This window comes from Coloeus monedula (assembly GCF_965178545.1).
Source record: "Coloeus monedula genome assembly, chromosome: 20".
Taxonomy (NCBI): Eukaryota; Metazoa; Chordata; class Aves; order Passeriformes; family Corvidae; genus Coloeus; species Coloeus monedula.
In genome coordinates, this window is record NC_138800.1 from 7087427 (window position 1) to 7107127 (window position 19701).

General features: G+C 40.3%; 1 protein-coding gene across 1 annotated transcript in view; it reads left to right on the forward strand.

Annotated features, from left to right (window-relative positions):
* TAOK1 (TAO kinase 1) overlaps positions 1-19701 on the forward strand; it is a 69402-nt gene that overhangs the window by 27739 nt on the left and 21962 nt on the right. Inside the window, exons 2-12 of the mRNA XM_082294560.1 lie at positions 1127-1353; positions 5435-5506; positions 8448-8549; positions 9370-9415; positions 10312-10408; positions 11204-11317; positions 12086-12177; positions 14650-14743; positions 15391-15472; positions 17361-17528; positions 18376-18579. Of these exons, the coding sequence (XP_082150686.1) occupies positions 1222-1353; positions 5435-5506; positions 8448-8549; positions 9370-9415; positions 10312-10408; positions 11204-11317; positions 12086-12177; positions 14650-14743; positions 15391-15472; positions 17361-17528; positions 18376-18579 (1203 nt within the window). The 5' untranslated portion in view covers positions 1127-1221. The remainder of the gene's footprint in view (positions 1-1126; positions 1354-5434; positions 5507-8447; positions 8550-9369; positions 9416-10311; positions 10409-11203; positions 11318-12085; positions 12178-14649; positions 14744-15390; positions 15473-17360; positions 17529-18375; positions 18580-19701) is intronic.

A 19701-nucleotide genomic window follows, 5' to 3' on the forward strand; every position in this document is an offset into this window, starting at 1 on the left:
GGGAGTGGAAAACAAATGATTCATTGATGGTCTAGAGGCTTGGAGAAAGGTGGAGTTCATAGTGTCCAGAAAGGGAGGAGAAATGGACAGGGCCTTCTGATGTGTTGATTAAGCTCAGGTTTGTTGTCTTTCACATCTTCATAATGGAAATAAAACCCCAGCTTTTTTAAAAAACAGATTTGAGATACAGAATAGAAATTTAAAAAGCACAAGTCTTGGCCAGACAGAGATTTTTTTGGAAAGAAGCGAGATGTGTGATTAACTGTTTGCCAGTGACAGAATTGTTTTTATCGGTGATAATTTACAGGGACTTGGTAGGAATTCCCAATAGCTTCCTTTAATGGGAAAACAAAAAGGCTTTTTGTTTGTAGTGGTTGTTTGGCATCACCTGTTGTAAAGATACAGTAAGATTTTAGCACAACTTAACAGTATACTTTTATTCTGGATAGATTCCAAGACACAGAGCTTGTAGTAAATGAAAGCAAACTCATGGTGCAGACAGAAAGAATTTTATACGTTCCCAGTTGTGTCTGAAGTTGCAAGTTCCTCTGAAGAAAGTGTTTGCCAATGGCCTATTATCCATTGTCTCATGTGCCAATCACAATTTAAATGTGTGTTTGCCTCTGCTGAAGCAGAGCAGAAGGAGGAGCATCGGGTGTGGAATCGGGTATCTCCTGTTCTGGATGCTGTTTCTCTGAAGAAAGGGGTTGCAAGTAAATCTCTGAAGAACAGGCACTTTGTGATAGACATCACAAAATCCAAACAATTCTTTAGGACACAGTGGGTGTAACTTTTCAGAGGGAAGGTGTCACGGCAATATGGGCTCATTGGTGATGAACTGGTTGTCACTGTAGGTTAGAGATTCTCTGACTGCTCTGCAGGTGATCGAGCAGATGCTGGAACATGGAATGTGATTCATTTTGTGTTTTGATTTTGGTTTCTGTCGTGGAGAAATGCTTGACTGGTGTCACAGTGGGGCTGTGACATTATCCCAGCACACAGGGTGTGTTGCTTCACGCATCAGGGCTGCTTGCTCTGGAGGAAGTGGAAGCTGCTTTGCTGTGGCTTGTTTCAGGCTCTTTGAGCGGAGGATAATCAGTGAAGGGTTGCAATCTTTTTCTTGCAGTAATCCATGCTGAAGAGGCTCCATTCATACAGATGAGCCAAGGGTTGAAGCAGCACTTTAAACCCAGATAGTCAGTCGGCTGACTGCCCAGCAGGATGCCATCAACCAGCCGAGCGGGCAGCCTGAAGGACCCCGAAATTGCAGAGCTCTTCTTCAAAGAAGATCCAGAGAAGCTCTTCACAGATCTCCGAGAGATTGGCCATGGAAGCTTTGGAGCAGTTTATTTTGTAAGTAGCACCATGACTTGTGAATTTTAGCTGTGTTTGTTTTTCAACTGTGGGTTTAGACTTTTTTGAACATAATAAGGAAAAAAAAAACTGCTGTGATTTTCTTTGTGTGGTGGTTGGGGCAGAGATGTTATCGTGTGTGTCTGTATGGTCTCAATCCTTTCACAAACTTGGAGTCTCTGCAAGGTGTTTGCATACAAAAAAGCCCTGGAAACTTGGTCCTTGCCCCGTGCTTTTAGGTGCCTCATTATGTTGCAAGCAGGAATTTATGTGCAAGTTAAAACATGGACTTGTGCTCAATCAATTCTGACTGGCAGTGCAGTTCTCTTGGTCCGATCATCTCCTTATCATCTCTGTTCCTTGAGAGAAATTGAGTTCTCTCCCCCTTTGTGCATACCCCGAGGCTCCCTTAAAGCCATTCTTTGTGTTTGACACCTGAGTGTTGGTGCTTTTGTTGTCATTTGTCCTGTCACATCCATTCCTACTGGAGGCAAGAATCCCAGTATCCATCTGCATAAAACTTAACTTGACATGAACGTCTGGACAGCAGAATTTTTCTCAGGCTGCTTGTATAGCTTAACTGGCAGTGGGATCCTCATGGTAACCTCAGTGCAGGTTGCTGTGTGTTAACCAAATACTGTGGGGCCTTCATTAAAAAACACTTTTCTCAGAAAACCTTTTCACGTTTATAATTATAGGAGGTGTGGCCAAACCTGCCAATTTTCCTTCAGAAAGCCATTTGTGTCACTATTTTATGAGATGCCTATTCAGTGTTACTAATTGCAGCAGACCATGTTGGGAACCTTCCAGCACAAATTTAATGCAGCACAGATGAACTAATTAGGAAAAGCTTCTTAATTTTGTTCCCTGCTTAAAACTATGAGCCACCACTGTCTGGGAACGGATCTGGGGGAAGAAGTGTTTTCTAACGAAACAATACTCACCTGTGGCCTTAAATTCACCTCATTTACTCACTTTGGTTAAAGAGTGAATATAAAGGGAGGCAACTGACAAATCTGTCTTCCTGCTGTGTGGAAATAGTGCTGAAGAAATATTGTGGAAGTTTTTTGGGAACACTGTATCTTTCAGAGGCATGCATGGACCACACAGGTATGGAAACCCATAATGCAGCTGCAGGTAGCCTGTGAGCTGGATGCAAACAGCATTCCCAAACAGCTGCAGGAAGCTGCCATGGGGTATTTGTAGCCTGCCTGAACTTTGTCGTTGGGGTAAGGGCTGATGGCCCATTACCAGCTCCTTTTCCAAAGCGATTACAACTCAGAGGCCATTAATTTCTAGCCCTTTCTTTCTCTTTTTCCCCCCCACCATTTTAAATCACCAGTTCATTATAGATCGGTATTTACTCACTACAGAGTGCAATTACTTGCTGGCATTTGGATTGTGCTTCTTTGTCAGAAAGTACCTCTGATTTGGCACTTGCATAAAGACAAGTGTAAGCAGTGCATCACACAACTCCAACCCGTCTGGGGGCTTCATTTTTGTCAAGAGAGGGTTTCTGATAAAGATACTCTATTGTTGTTTCTGTGTTAGGAAGTTTAAACCTGTAAGTTTTGTGTTGTATCTTTTTTACTACTAATGGTTCTGAGATCTTGATTCTGAAACTATTCTGTGCAGTGTACCCCATTCTTCAAACAGAAGCCCAAAAGATGAGAGAGCCAACATGGAGAGGGAAATTTAATGTGAATTAAATAAGCACGAAGAACTAAAACATAGGAGAGTCTATCTCTTGGGTACTTTATTCCTCTGTAAAGCTAGAAATAAAACTACTTGAGTTTCTTTAACAAGATTTTGATTCAGCTACTGCAAACAAATTAAACTTTCTCTAATTAATATAATATTGGATTATAGTTAATAACTGCTTTAAGTGGTATTACTGAAGCCAGTGACATACTCCACTTTTTCTTTGTGCATACTTTGCCTGTATCAATGCTGAAGCTACTCTGGTCACCAGATGTTGATCCTTTGTGTGGAGTTTTTGGAGGAAAGCAGGATATGTGTCTGCCGTAAAACAAGCCTTGTTCATTTGGATGGTTTAAGGGAGCTAGCCTTGCACATCCTCCTGGCTTTTGTCGAGGAGCTGTTATTTCAATTATCCAAGATCACAGGGAAACTAAAAAAAGCAAATGAAACTCCGTGATTTTAGTATTTCTGGGGTGTCAGCCAGGACAGTTCTCCCTCTGTAGGACTGTAGGTGTTCAGCAAACTCTGTCAGGTGGTGTTTGCTTGGATTTTCTGATGCAAAGCATCCTCTCCCCAGGCTGCTTTCATGGCATACAGCCTGCACAAAAAAATGTGGTTGGTAAATAGATGTGGGGGTAATTACCCAATAGAAAATTCATATAACCCTTAAATCTCCCCTACCTTATTTAAAATAGAGTTTAGTGTTTCACTGTTAGTTGTACCCATCTTCCTTCCCCTTTAGCAGTGATCCCAACAATGGGTTTGATCTTGCTCCTGTCTCTTTGTTTCTGTTGCATCCTTCAATGGCAGAAAGTTTCTTTTTTTTTTCTTTCATAATTGATATGAATTTTGCTGGTTCACCTCATGGTTTTAGTTTCTTAGAAACTGCAAGTCTGGCACCTCTGAATCATTTTTGGTATTATCCTTACCCTACTCCCTGTTCTGCAGTGTAATAATAGCTTTTGCTTGACACAGGAAACCTACTACACTGGAACACTGCAGATGGAACAGAAGAATAACCCACTCTCTTTTGTTAGAGCTGGGTTCCTTCTGCTTTACTGTTGTATTTTGCTTCCCTCTTTTATTGACAGTTCCTCACTCAGTTGAATGTTTCAGAGATTGTCTCTAATCAGTAAAGATCTAGGAGTCAGAATTTTGTTCTACCTTTTTTATCTCAAACAACAAAAATAGTCACCCCCCACTCAACCTTACAGGTACTATCAGTGAGAGGATCCCCTCAAACAGAAAGAAAAGTAAAAATAGTATTGGTTCAGGCTTATCATAACCAGTTGAAATAAAGACTAACAGGGAATTCTGGGAATCTCTTTAATGAACAGCAGAATTAAAACATGACTGAAAAACCTTTTTACAAAAGGCAGAGCCCTAGTACTTCATTAATCCATGTTCTGGTAGGCTGTGCTTGATAGTACAAATATATTAAAAATCAGTGTTTTCATCAGTCATCAGTGAATGCTGTAGTGCACATTATTCTGATTTATATCATTTGGCTTCATGTCCAAGTTGATTATTATTATTAGAGAGACTGAGAGGCCTTTTCCTCTACCACCCTCCTGTGCTGTTGAAATATTTAACAGGAAATCTCGGGTCTTGTCTGGGGCCATCCTTCCTGCAAGGTGCTGCCTCTTCTGCCATGGGGAATGAACCCTTGCTTTGGTGCTGAATTAGACACAGCTTCTTGTTTAGTTCTTGCCTTGCATTGTTGCTGTGTGAAGTCAGGAAATTTGCCTTTGAAGTGTGAAAAACTATAGTACATTTATGGTGCACTGTAAATAACAATACTATGAAACTGAGAAGTCTCATCTGAAGATGGGTCACTTAGATTGCTGCCATCTCTCTCTGTATCATCTGCCTTCCTTTAAGCCACAAAAGTTAATTTTTGGGTGCACTGGGGAGAAAGCCACCAGTGTCTGGAGCAGGTATCTCCAGTGCATCATGTGACATCTTCCCATATGGTTTGAATGGAACTGGGTGACTGAGCCTTGCTTCTGTTTCATATGGAATGGACCTCGGCAGGGAGAGAAGTTGATTTAAGGAAAATCCCTTCTACTTGAACCAGAGCTGCTTTTATTAGCTGTGATTTTTAGTTGAAGTCACAATGCTTGACTCCTGCAGACACTTGGTAGATGCTGAGCATGGAAAATGCCACACCTTGTAGTATTCTCCCAGGCAGGAGGGTGATCTTTCACTTCGGAAAGAAATTTCCAATTCTTGCAGCATCACACCCCTTGGAAGATATTTTAGTTTAATGCTCTGCAAAAGTTAACTAAGAAATAAAGATTATTTTATGATTGTGTGTGGTTTGCATGTTATGGAAAGTTGGGGCCTGAAGAATCTGATGGATTGTGTTTTCCTGTTACAGGCACGTGATGTGCGCACCAATGAAGTGGTGGCCATCAAGAAAATGTCATATAGTGGGAAGCAGTCCAATGAGGTATGTAGAACATGTTGTATATTAAACCTTGATCATTGCAAATAATTACTGTATGGGATGATTTTAGTTAGCTTGGATTCCTGCAGGAGAATTATTTTCTATAAGTGTAAAGGTGAATAAGGGTACTGTGTAAACAAAACAAATTAGTTTATTGTTCACAGTGTATTTCTGTGTAGTCTGCTCCTGAAAAGGATGGGTGGAACTCTCTTCTTTGAGACACAAAGGACTCTTTTTGGGACCATATGTAGACAGGAAAAAAAAGAAAGAAAATTTAAAATGATGGGTTGGTATGTTGGTGTCTTATTGCTCTTAAATGTTTCATTTTAAATGCCTTTCTAAAAAACCCATGTTGTTTCCTGGACAAAGGAATAACAGGAATGGATGCAGTAGTGAGAGCTTCAGAGGGAGCCTTGCTTGTACAAAGTAGTGAGGCAGAACACATCCTTCCCTGGAATGACTGTGCTCATGAGCAGGTGAAACAAAGGCAAAACAGTGGTGAATGAATGAGTGTGAAAATCTGAACAGCAGCATAATTCCAGAAGAATTGCCAGAGCCAGGGATTAAGGCAGTCTTTGCAGAGGGGTCTGTAGAAGTGGGCCTCTGAGATTTAGACATTAAGTGTTTTCATGGCCACCCCAGATGTGTCTCCTTTCCCTAGGATGCTTAGCAGAGATAGTTGATTTTATACTTGAAATGTTTAAGTGCTAATACAGATTCTTGAAAATCCCAAGATGACACGAGCAGCTGATTTGATATTATTTCTGGTAAATAATGTCTACCAAATCATGGCATGATTTTTCAACAGAAGTATTTATTGTAAGCATGTTGTCCAAGGCATTAATGGTTCCCTCCCTCCATTCTCTGTATTCCAGTCTTGCTCCGATGAGTTCGACTAACAGCTCATTGCTTTCTGTGCCTGCCTTTTATGTATTGATCATCTGCACTCCAAGGAGCCGAACTATTCCTTCCTCTGTGTGTGTGTGTGTGTGTATGTCTGTGTAGGAGGTAGAGGTAGCAGTGTGTCTCCAGCAGTCCTGAATTCTAGCTTCAGAGTTAAATTTGCTATGGCTGTTTCTGTTTTGTCACTGTGGTGACTTGTTTAACTGTGTACTGATGAAAGAATAATTTGTACTTGCTACTTGTCCTACTGTTTTAATTACTGTGAGCTATAAATACTCTATTCACATGAATGAAACAAACTGTGCATGCTTCAGAAATAGTTTTTGTTTGTCTTCAATGCGTATGTTTCTTTATTTTGAAGAAAGTTATGACCAGGATTAAAACACTTTCTATTTTACATCCATATTTATTTATTTTGTTCAGAAGTTCACTAGAGTTATGATTTAGTGTATGTAAAGAAAATTGATTGAGGGCATTCTGGTATCGTTTGTATTTACTTTGGTTTCATAATAAGATTTTATCATTGGTGGGAACAATTATTTTCTTAAATAAGGCCATGTTTTATACTAAAAATAAGTTCAAAACCTTTGAAAAATGTAGTCCTGTGCTCTTAATGTGATCTTGGAGGGTTTTTTTATGCAGGAAATCATGATTACTTCTTGACTAATACATCACTTCTCTCTTCCCAGTGTAGAAGTTTAGCATGGTGCTTTCTTGGTTTGGCTTGTATTGCTTAGTACCTCAAGGCCTTGGAGGCTGAAGGTAAAAGGCAACTAAGTCACTCCAGTGTCAGTAAGAGAGTTTATGTTATAGCTGCACTGTGTCATTCTCTAGCATTTCTGGTGTTGAGAAATGCTTAACTTAGTCCATCAGCTGCCTCGACTTCCGTGTTCCCTGGTTTCGTGTGTTTCTCTAACACTAAAATTTTTATTGGGGTTTTTGCACATGTTTTCCAAAGCCTTAGGGTAGATGGGCCCTCTGTCCCTCTGTGAATGCTACCCACATACCAACACCTGAGGAGGAATGTGCTGAGAGATTAACAGGACCTGGAAAACAGCTTTTGAGCCTTTTGGTGTTGGGTGAGGTTTTTCTACCTCTGATTAACTTCAGAACTGATACTCTTGCTCAAAAACATTTGCAGTGTCAACATTCTTACGTTGACAGCTGCATACTTAAATGGTTTCAGCTACTGCATTTGGTTTTGAAGGTACTTTCTGGTAGTTGTAGTTTTGCTGTTGCAATCTCAGACTTTGCCTTTCTTGCCTGAGGAGATGTGGATGTGCAGCACATGAGGGGACTTGGAGGTCTCTGAGGGGAGCAATGTCAGTGTCTAGGCACACATTGGAACTTGACATTTTGTACTTCTTCTGTACTTTCTTCTGTACTTTAAAGTTGCACTGGCAGAGTTCCCCTTATTATAAACCTGGCTTTGTTTTATCTGTTTATATTTTTTCTCCAGGAGAACCATTCCCTTATCTAGTAGGTAACTCATTTTAAATTGGCCCTTGTAAAGATTAAACTAGTAATAGAGAAACATTATCAAGAATGTAGTCAGATAGTTGGCAGCTGATAAAGGGAGCCTCATCCAGTGTAATATAGTGACTAGTAGGGATAAGTCTTTATAGTAACAAGAGTTGAGAGAGGCAGCTGATCCTGCTGAAGGACACTTATCACCCACATCTCTTTCAGGTTGGGGTGTGTGTTTGATTTGACAACAGAAATGGTATCCTTTAATAGAGGACCACTTCTTTTTTGAGGACTTGCTCAGATATTAAGTGTTTACCAGTATATCCTATACACACATACAAATATAAAGCATTACATTGATAAGAGATCCTTGCATACAGCCAAATTGATCAGCAACTTATTTTGTAGGTCTGCTGAGGAGTTAAGCAGTGAACATCATGGTGTTGATACAAACTTCTTTGATTTGAACCTTGAGATAGTTTTGCCTCTTAACATAATTAAATGACATAATAACAACAACCAAAAAAAAGGTAACAGTTCTATAAAGTCTTTCTATTCCTTTTATTCCCTACAGAAATGGCAGGATATTATTAAGGAAGTCAAGTTCCTCCAAAGAATAAAACACCCTAACAGTATAGAATACAAAGGCTGCTATCTGCGGGAGCATACAGCATGGGTAAGCATCTGCTGCTCTGCACTTCTCTTGCCTTGGTTAAAGGTGCTTTGAAATCTCTCCAGCTGGATTTTGGGAGGCACCTGAGCACTGGTGTTGCACAGACTGAGATGAGCATAGCCAAGGGCCTTACAGGTGCTCAGCAGAACTGAATGTACTTTCTGGGACCAAGAGTTAAGGAAATCTTCCCTTTTGCTTAGATTAAGTGTTGCTGTTCTGATGTATTTAGCTTGATGAACTGAGTGTTTGAAATAACATACATCCATCACTAATAAAGTTTTGTAGTGCAATGTACTAAAGAAATCATATTACTGAACTAATAGTTTGTTTTAAGTACTGTTTTTTTAATTAGCTTCAATAAATATGTAGGGCAAAGTTTTAGTTTCTCTTTTTGAAATCTGACTGGGACAGAATCTTAAGTAAATCCCTAAATAGCCCTTTAATACTCTGATAAGCTTGTTAAGTGCAATTTAACATTCCTGTTAAGTATGTGCATATAAAATACAATATGCAATACAATACCTAACTGGTTATGAATGTGCATTTGCCTTCCTTACAAGTGGTGTTGCTTGGTGTCTTACACAGGAGGGTTATGCCTAATTCCAGTTAGAGCTGTACTTGTGGGAGGAGTCAGTGCTGTGGCACTCACCTTGTGTGAGGTGACAGTGCTGGGATGGAGTTTATGGTACAAGCAACGCTTGTTTTGTTATGGCAGCCTGCACTGTGTGCTCCAGGAATTAGTTCTAGATTTCTCCATACAAGTCTAGAAAACATACATTTACTATTACAGATTTTCTAACTACTTGATTTCTTCCTATAACAGCTTGTTATGGAATATTGTTTAGGATCAGCATCAGACTTATTAGAAGGTAAGTCACACGTGTTTATTTGATGGAAAGTCAGAAGTAGAGTACTGAACTAGGAGGTTACAGCATCACAGAATTGTCTTTGAGTATATAGTTTTATTTGGGGCCAGAGTGTGTATGAACAGGCACAGTCAAATTTGTCAGATTCTTGCATAGCTGTAATGGTTTTTCTGTAGAATATTGGCTTTCCCAGGTGCTTAGTTTCTCCTTGGTTCATATTATTTTAAAGTTGTCAGCTATTTGTTTGCTTCTGAGTTTTAGGTTCTCCTGCCATGACAGTTCAAGATTTACTTCTGAAAACCCTTGCTGTTGATCCTAATGCTTACTAACAACTGTAGGCCTATTGACTAAAATAGCACTACAGCAGTATTAGGGTTTTGCTTGATGAGGTCTTCTGTTAAGTGGTCATTTTTCTATCAGACTTCTTATAGTGAACTTTCTTTGAAGATATATGTCTGGCCAGTAAGTTGTTCCTTTCCTTGCCAGAAGCATTTCAGGACCAAAAGCTGAACTGCCAGAATCTCACCTGTGTTGCTACAATTTATTTGCATGTGAATTGCTGTAAAGTTCTGGGGTTTGGGATTTTGCTTCATTAATGGAAAAGTGGGTGTTGAGTCTCAAGTAGTTACTTGGGAGAATGGTCACAGAACTGACAGGAATGTAGTTTAGGGTTGGAGAATGGTCTCTTTGGTAGTAAATAGCTGCTGGTTTGCAGTTAGAAGATTACATCTGATTATAGAGTGTACTCTGTGAACTATTTTTACATTTGCTTCTCATACTGAACCTAGTGAAAGCGAACTTTTAGTATTTCTGATTGCATTGTGAACAGTACTCACTTGCATGCTGCAAACTGTATTGTTTTCTGTAATATTGAATTTCACATAAATTCTTTCCTTAAGTTCATAAAAAGCCATTGCAAGAAGTGGAAATAGCAGCAATTACCCATGGTGCTCTCCAGGGATTAGCATACTTGCATTCTCACAATATGATCCATAGGTAAGTGGTTATACTTTTGCTGTCTCATACACACTTGCAGGTAATTTGTTTTGTTGATTGTATCCCCTCCATCCCCAATTCAACATTGTAAGCAGAGATTTTCTTTCCACAGTATCCATATGCTCCCAAACAGGTGATTTCTAGTAGTCTAAACACTAGCAAGCTCTGTATCTGCACATGCACTCTCTTACAGCTGGTGTTCATAATTTCTGTAGAATTCCTTTGAATCTGCTAAGCTTTTCAGTCCTTGATCCAGAGCTGATTGTCCCTGAAGCAGTGAATAGCAAGTGCACCCACACAGTTTGTAGGAGCTGCGAGGCCAAGAATGCTGGGGCAGGGAGAGCCCTAATTCTTGAAAAATTAGTTTTACACAAACACACACGTTGAGAAGCACACCGTAAGTTTGGGATGCAAATGTTCTTTGTGTTTAAAGTAGCTGCTGCATTTCAGCAGGATGAAGAATTCAAATAGTTACATTATGAAGTCCTTTTAAAAAACATTGAGAAAGGACACACTTGGTTCAGAAGCTTTTGCTGAACTGTATGTGAAGCTTATCCTGTTACACCATTTAAAGTTCATTTTTAAGACAAACATTAAGACTAACATTTAAGACAAAAGATTCCAAAATCAAGGGCCACTTCAAGCAATTAACCTAATGGTTAAAGACTTTGTGTTTGGAGGAAATGGGAATATTTTGCAGCTTGAACGTGTGAATATTGGTGTGTTTTGTAGTCTGTCCAACAGAGTTTTCTTCTTTGGGGAGGAGTAGTACTGACACTTGTATTCTATCACCAGAGATATCAAGGCAGGGAACATCCTGCTGACAGAGCCAGGACAGGTGAAACTTGCTGACTTTGGGTCTGCTTCCATAGCATCTCCTGCCAACTCATTTGTGGGGACGCCATATTGGTAAGCCAAGAGTTTTACTTATTTCTGGCTTTGTGAAGTGAAAGGATCATGTGTTGGCTATTTAATATACTTGGTCTTACTGGAGCTAGCTTTGTAATCTTCCAGTTGAGGTGGTGATGAAATGTACTTTCTTAGAAAAAAAGTTCAAATAGTAAGCAGGCTCTGAGTTCCAAGAAACTGAGTATCCCTGTATTTGTAGTTCACAAAAAGTAGTAAAAATATTTAGCTGTTCTACTTAGACTGACCTAAAGTGGTAGAGGTGGGATTGAATCATCTGTAATATATTTTAATCACTCCCCCCAGTGGTTTAAACAATTCGTGTATTCTCACCACATCTGGTTGTTGAAATAACTGAAGTGTTTTTTCTTTCATAGGAAAGGCCAGGTTCACTGAACCAACCCCTTTGCAGATCCCTTGTATGCTTTTGATCTCTTACACCTAATGTGTGGTGTTTACACAACTGCATGTTATAATTATTTCACCAGAGTTGGTCAGCCAGCTAAACTATTGGAAATGTGGGAGGGTGAGAAGGTGATGATACTTATAGATGGGGAGCTGGGCAAAGCACAGGAGAACATAAAGCAGCCTCTGCAGGCCTGCACTAGTGTGGGTGCCTGGTCTTTGTTCCCAGTATCCCATGGTCATGCCTGATAGCTTGGGGAATGATTTGTTTATGGTAGCTGAAATCAGGGAAACAGCCTATTTTGTACTGATGAAGAGAATGTGTTTGTTGCATTGCCTATTTTGAGCACCAATTTCCTTTCTTAGGATGGCCCCAGAAGTGATTTTAGCCATGGATGAAGGGCAGTATGATGGCAAAGTAGATGTTTGGTCTCTTGGAATTACCTGTATTGAGTTAGGTAAGTTACTTTCTTTGAAAAAAATTTAAATGTAGTTATTTAATACCTAAAACTTCTTCAGCTGAATCACAGTGCAGAAGATTTGTGCTCCCTTTCTTGTCCTGGCTTCTCTGGGACCTGAGTTTTAGAGAAAAGAGCTAAATGTACTCTAGAATTCAAGACCAAGTCTCTAGTGTGATGTTTATTGAACTGGTATTTGCATTACCTGAAGAAATAGAGTTATGTAGAGAAAGAGAGTGGCCAGGTCATATCACTAAGGGTGTTCACATTCTGTGGGAGAGGCAGTTAACTTCTGAACTGAAAAACAGTCTATTGCTGAACAGCTTTGGAAGTGAACTATTAAAGGTACCGGTGTGGAGATACATTTTTGCTATAAGTTGATATTGTTTCTGTGAAAATTTAAGATACATTAACAAAATCTGCAGTGATGAAGTTCTAGAAAAGTGGACAACTTCAAAGCTGCATTCAGTGTGTGTTGTCACTGCTGAATAGATTTTATTTTTCCTTAAAGGAAAAGATATGAAATAATCCAATTTTGAAATGGTAACCTGAAACTGAAAGCCTAAAGAAATGATGGCATTGCCATTAGAACAGACCCTTTAAAGCAGGATGTCAGTTTAAAGGGGCACTGTTGGTATGGCATTCTGTTTAAATTTAACATACTGCATTTTCTTGGAACAAAAATGCCCTCGCTGAAGCACACCATGCACGCCACTGCTGCCATGCACCTGAGGCTGTCCTCCCATCCTTGTCAGATCTGATTGCTCATGCTCCAGCCCAACCTCCATGGAGGAGCAGCCCAGCCAGGCAGTGAGAGCTCTCAGGAACACACTAATCCATGTGAACCGCACAGTTTAGCTAAAAATGCTGTCTGGCATTCCAAACTGTCAACTTCATTTTCTTCCAGGATGCGAAATAGATTCTTTCTTCAGAGCAGAGATTATCTTGTTGCGTTTGGTTTTTTTTTTTTTGGTTGCCAATATAAAGCAAGTTGAAGGGGTGTGACTGTCATGACAGAATCCTGCTCCGAGTGGAGTAAGGAGACTTGGCTGCCTGCAGGGCTCCAGGAATGCAGTGAGCTCATGGCCACCACACCCCCGGGAGTCCTGCACGCCGCGTTCTTGCAGAATGAAGCGTGTTGGGCTTCGTCTACGGCTGCTGGCGTGGTGGGAGGTGAGACTAGGTCAGGACAGCAGAGCAGTGTAGGCTGGGTCTGTGTGCCTGGCTCATTTGTGTTGCTTTGAGTAAGCATGGGAAGACAGGAGGAAAATAAGATGTCTGGTAGTCTTCTCAAATTATCACTTACTCTTAGAAATGGTCTTATTGAGGGCTCAGTTTCAGGGTTTCTGGAAGATTTCTGTTTTATTCAGGTGAGCTAAGAAAAAAAAGCTAGAGAGAACATTCCGTTAAAATAGTTTAATGAATAATCAGTCTGATCCTTGATAGCAGCAACTAGTTATCTTACAGATTAGAGGAAGTAAAGTTCTGCATTTGCAGAAAGACTTAAGTCCTCAATTTACCCATTCTGAGGAACTTGTAGGGCTTAGTCCATCCTGCCATAGCCATTAGTGAACCATGATCTCTGATCTATAGTTCAGTGCTACTATTTGACTCAAATCTGAGGAGCAGAATAAGAAAACTTGCATTATTTTTTCCTTGCTTGTTGTTGGTTTTTTTGGGTTTTTTTTTGAGGAAGGAAAGTTTTCTGTTGCATTTTCAGTAGTGTAGGAATGTCCTCGTGGCCTGACCAGCTTCTCTGGAATGTTTATGGCGAGGCTGAGCTTTATAAAGTTTGCCCCATAAACATTCTGATGAAGCTTCAATTTTGTTGTTACAGTGAGATCATCTCCTTCCTCATTAAGCTTTCATGCTGTGTCAGTCTATAAGAGTAACACAAGCTTGAAAGAGAGAAGAGCCAAAGAGAAGGCAACTCTCAAAATAGTATAAAGAGTTGGCCTGTTGCTGACTTCCTGCCCATGTGCTTAGTCAGTTAAGTGTGATTTGATGGTTCTTGTAACCAGCTTTTTCTTCATCACTGCTGTCCTGCTAGAAATAAATATTTCTTAGCTTTTTAGCAACTGTAGATTTAAAAAAAACAAATGGGGGGTGTATGAAACCAAGAATGCTTAGTGGCTAAACACCCAGTATAGAGCTTACTGTTAACTTACTCCTATTTTAGTACATTACAATGAGTCAGAGAACTCAACTATGATAAACCACGTAATTTAAAAGCTTGAGAGGACAAGGCATTTGATCTTCAAAGGGCTTTCATCTTCTGCAATGGCACAGGACGTATGCCAACATATCTGTCTGATTGCAGGGTAGGGTTGGTTTGGGGTTCCATGTTCAGGCAGTAGGGATTTTGCTGATGTGGTTTTCTTTTTAAAGGGATGTAAACTGAAAAAAAAAAAAAAAAGAGCAACAACATGAGACTATCTCCCTATATAAAAACTTCTTTTCTCTTGTGTGCAGCGGAAAGGAAGCCTCCTTTGTTTAACATGAACGCAATGAGTGCCTTATATCACATAGCGCAGAATGAATCCCCTACACTACAGTCTAATGAATGGTGAGTATTGCTGAGGGAGGAATGTTGTAGGGGATCACTGTAAATGGAGTGCTTTGTCATGCTGAGTTCTTGAAATGGCTGGAGTCCTGTTGGGAGGATGTGAGCTGGAAGGTTCTCATTAGATTCATTATACATTTCATATACAAAATTGACCAATTACTAAATATACATTTGAGACATTCAGTGTAGTAGGAACAGGACAGGCTGCTGGAAGAACTTGAGATCCTGTAAAAAATTCCGTTCATGGGTCAGTAAACTTTGGAAGCTCCCAAGCTAGCCAAAACTGTGGGTTTTAGTGTTTTTTTATCACAAACCACACAGTCAATTTCTAAATCTTGTTTTGTTGAAGTATTGCTTTGCAAGATGAAGACACAGCTTGTGTGTGGCAAGTGTCTGTTGCATAAACTTCAGAAAAATAAAGCACAGTAGTAACATTTTATGCCTCCTAGCCTCAACAACTGTCTTTTGAAAACAACAAATACAGTAAACTAATTTCAAAAGTTAAAAACTTCCTAATTATGGTTTATGGCACCATAGTCCTTGGCCTAGGAGCTACAAGCATCCAGATGTGAGGATCTTGACTCCTTAATGAATTAAACTGGGTTGGTAACTTAGGTGGATTTTTTTTTTTTCTTTCCTTGACACAGGTCTGATTATTTTCGAAACTTCGTAGATTCTTGCCTCCAGAAAATTCCTCAAGACAGGCCTACATCAGAGGAGCTTCTGAAGGTTGGTTTGCCTGTCCTTTCTGTTTTCCATGTGGTATTAAAAGGGGCTGTGCCCTGTGATGATGATCTGTCTCACCTACTGTACAAGGTTATGGTTAGCGATGCTCAAACACCTTTGAGCTGAGAGTGCTGTGGGGTGTACTGAGCTGGCAGCCCTGGCTTTACTGCCTGTCTGCAGTGTCTCAGAGTGTTCCCCAGGTGACTTTCCAAGCCAGCCTTGGAGTTCTCATCATGAAAGGTCACTCCACCAAGTGACACTGGATGACCATCAACTTGTCAAGAGTTTTAGTTTGTAAACTCAGTCATTCCAGTGATTATAATTAATCCTGACAGAGCTGCCGTGCATTAGCTAACTAATACCTTTTGTTACTTCCCTCTGTGTTCTATGCTGTATACACTCCAATGTGCTTTACACAGACCTGAAATTCACTGTTCTAATGGTATCCTTGGGGGAAAGAGGGCAAAAGAAAGCAGTTTTTCCTCCCCATATTTTTCCATGGCATGAAAAAGCCTTAGCAGTCTGCAGGCTTGTTTTATTTCTTAGCTTCTTTTTTAATTCTTCATTTGTGTTCCTGGATGCTGCCGGTACTTGGCTTTGCTCACTCTAGTCTGGAGACAAAGCCAGTGGGGTAGATTGTTGCAAAAGGCTGACATGTGAGCAGAACTCACATAGAAGATGGGTGTTAGGGCTGCTTTTTTGTGTGACTTTGATGGATTTCCTTTGTGGCATCAGGTGGCATTCAGAATTTTGCTAACTTGTCATTCTCTTTACAGTGCTTGTGACATTTTGGGTTTCTTTTTATCCTGGCCCTGTTTCTGCCAAACAGTATTTTTCCAAATTTTTTGCATTGCAGGGAAATGGATGCTATTTATGAAGGTTTTATCAGCACCTTTTTGCATGTTTTTACCTAAAAATGGCTCTGAGGACTTGTGCCTCTTTGAAAACTGTCTATTCAGAAAGAAATGCAATTATCCGGGAAAGGTTTCGGTGTGGGTGTATAGTCCTGCCATTTCAGAATTCTACGGATTGGTTTTATTTTGAGCAATGTGCTGCAATTAAAGAGAACATTGATGGAAATGAAACATTTGGGAACATATTCCTTCCATAACTATAGTCTGAAACAGCTGCATGCCACTTTATAAGGACAGGTAGGGAATGTGCCATGTTGGAAACAGCAGTGCAGTTCTCCAAAGGAACAAAATGAAAGTAGTGGTGGTGTTAATAATGACTCATGCTTGCACAGCACATTCCATCTGGAGAAGCAAAAGCTGCTTCTGACATACACAGACAGTTCTTGCTTTACCTATTGGCAAAATGTAGCCACCTTTGCAGACAGATGTGTTGAATATCTCCAGGAGAAGAACAAAACATGGGGAACTGTTCCAGGACCAGGCTCTTAAGGTTCACAGCCTATTTTATGACTCAGAGCTGTATGATGAATATTTGATTCCCAAGCTTTTCTAAACAAGGAAAAGGGTTTTATACTGAGAGTTAGCTGATGAGTTAATTAACATTTGGTTAAGGATGCTAGCCAGTCTAGCACCTTTAGCTTTTATCTGGTATTTGTTGCTATTCCCTCACTAAACCACAAGTAGATAATGTCTCTGAAGTCCAGGTTTATACTGAGCAAGTTTTCATGGCATGTAAGACGCCATTTCTGGGTTTTTACACCTTTATTTTTTTGGTGGAAGTCTGCCATCAGAAAGCAATTATTCTGAACTCTATCTGGATTGCGAAGTCTAAAAATAATGGTAGTGTAAGCTGTGAAGGTGTTCTCCTCCTGTGCAGAGAAGAGGACTAATAAACCCAACTAGAGCTCATCACTGTGTCCTCAAAGCATGTGCATTGGAGGCATGAGAGGCCACTCACCTGTTTGTGTGTTCTGCAGCACATGTTTGTTCTTCGAGAGCGGCCCGAAACAGTGTTAATAGACCTGATTCAGAGAACAAAGGATGCGGTGAGAGAACTGGACAACCTGCAGTATCGTAAAATGAAGAAGCTCCTCTTCCAGGAGGCCCACAATGGTCCTGCAGTGGAAACACAGGAGGAGGAGGAGGTAAGAGAAATGCTGGATTTCATCACTGAATCAGAAAAAATGAGACTGTCATTTAAATAACCACAATTCAGATATTGCTGAAACGAAGGAAGGCTGTTTACACACCTGGCTGTAAACACTGTCTCCCTCTTTGTGCTTGGAATAAAGCTACCTCAAGGCACAAACAAGGACAAACAGGGTACATGCCTGGTGCTGGCAAGAAGCTGTGCCATGCGTTCATGCTTGAACAGTCAGCTTCCAGTCCTGTAAACCCTCGCTTTTTTTGCCTGTTTATGAGGCTTCGTGAGGACTCTTTAGCAACTGCAGTTAGCCTCTGTTTTGACTATATGTACTGAGGATGTTGTTCTAAGTCTAAGGCATAGAGATTTGTACTTGATTTATTAAACAAAAACAGGACGAAGAAAAACAGGTCATCAAGGAAATGGATTTATCTTTTTTGGGTTGAGTGCTGCAGTCACCATGCAGAGCTAGAGACTCTGAATTCCAGTTCTTGTGTACACAAAGGAACCTGCATGGTGCAGGGTCCCAGCTGAGCACTCAGGTGATGCTGGTGTCACAGCAGTTTCTGGTGACACGCTGTGGCTGATACATGATAGAGTTCAGCTTGTTAACAGGCTCTCTGTTGAAAAGAATCTGACATCAGCCAGTTAATCTTCACAAGGCTGACTCCTTCTCTCCCCAGCATCCCACGAGAAAAATGTTTCATGGCAATGCCTGGAGGGTGGAAAGTGCCATGATGTGTCAGGTGGATGCCTTTAGAGAAAAATGGAATGAATGTTCCATTTGGTAATGTCCGCAGGTACCACTGGGATGGATTTGAATTTTCTTTCTCATTCCTTTCTCCTAGGAACAAGATCATGGTGTGGGCAGGACAGGAACAGTGAACAGTGTTGGAAGTAATCAGTCCATTCCTAGTATGTCTATCAGTGCCAGTAGCCAAAGCAGTAGTGTTAACAGTCTTCCAGATGCCTCGGATGATAAGAGCGAGCTGGATATGATGGAGGGGGACCACACAGTGATGTCAAATAGCTCTGTCATTCATTTAAAGCCGGTAAGCACTGGATTCTTACTGGAGAACTTGGAAGGTGTAAAGTGGGAGAGAATTTGGTTGATATGAAGTCAGCTGCTCCCATTCCCAAGTCATTATTTGCAGTTTGTATTATTGTGCCCCAAGTATATGAATGTGCACTGGAGACTTGGGAAAGTGGCTATGAAAATCATTTATTTTTGTTAATTCACTAAGAATTATTTTAGTAATTCAGTTGTTTCAAAAGCAGTTTGCTTTATCAGGAGGAGTTGGAATGGCAGGTTGTAAATAGGTTTATTTGGTGGATGCCCTTAATTTGCACAGCACTGCCTTGTTGGACAACTGGATGTGAGAGTTCCCCTTTTTACTTCCTCGTTAGAGAATTCCTAAGGTCAGGACCTACAGCAGAAGCTGAAATCTGTTCTGCAGCACCCAGCTTCCCAGCACTTGATTTGAATATTTGGTTAATGAATAAAGGTGTGGGAAAAAGAAATGCAGCAGAAACCACTTCCCTCTGCCAGATAAAGGGTGGGCTGGGGAGTGTCCTCTGAGCTGGGCTGCTCCTGCCATGGAGGGGTTATCAGTTTGCTCAAAGCACTACCGTTTCCATGGCTAATGATAGGTGTGGCTAGAATGTCTTGTTCTTTGCCCAGATATGCAACAAAGACACAGGTATTTCCTCAGGGAGTTAATTAGTGTATCATATCTAACTAGTAATCTCTCTGTGATGAATGACAAACTCAAAATAAGAATGTGGAATACACCATGACAAATTTTTAAATTTGCTTTGAGGTATTTCTGCAGTGGGTGTAATGAAAATCTTCCTCTGTCTTTCAGAGGTACAAAGATGTTGTTTTTGTCTTTCAGACTTGATAAAATCTACTTCATAGCTTTCATGTTTTGTTGAAGTAAACTGTTTAACTCAGCTTTCAGTTTTCCATTTTTTTTTCTCATTTTCAGCTTTAATTAGTAGTCTTTCTCTTAGTAATAAAAATTCATGATGAAATTTCTGAAAGCAAAAGTCCTAGATCAGAACTCCTTTTGCAGTATGTACCTTCATTGGCAGGAGGATCTTTCAGGGCTGATGAATGCTAAAATGGTTTTTTCTTCCTTTTAAATAAAGAGACCGAAATTAAAAATCTTTAG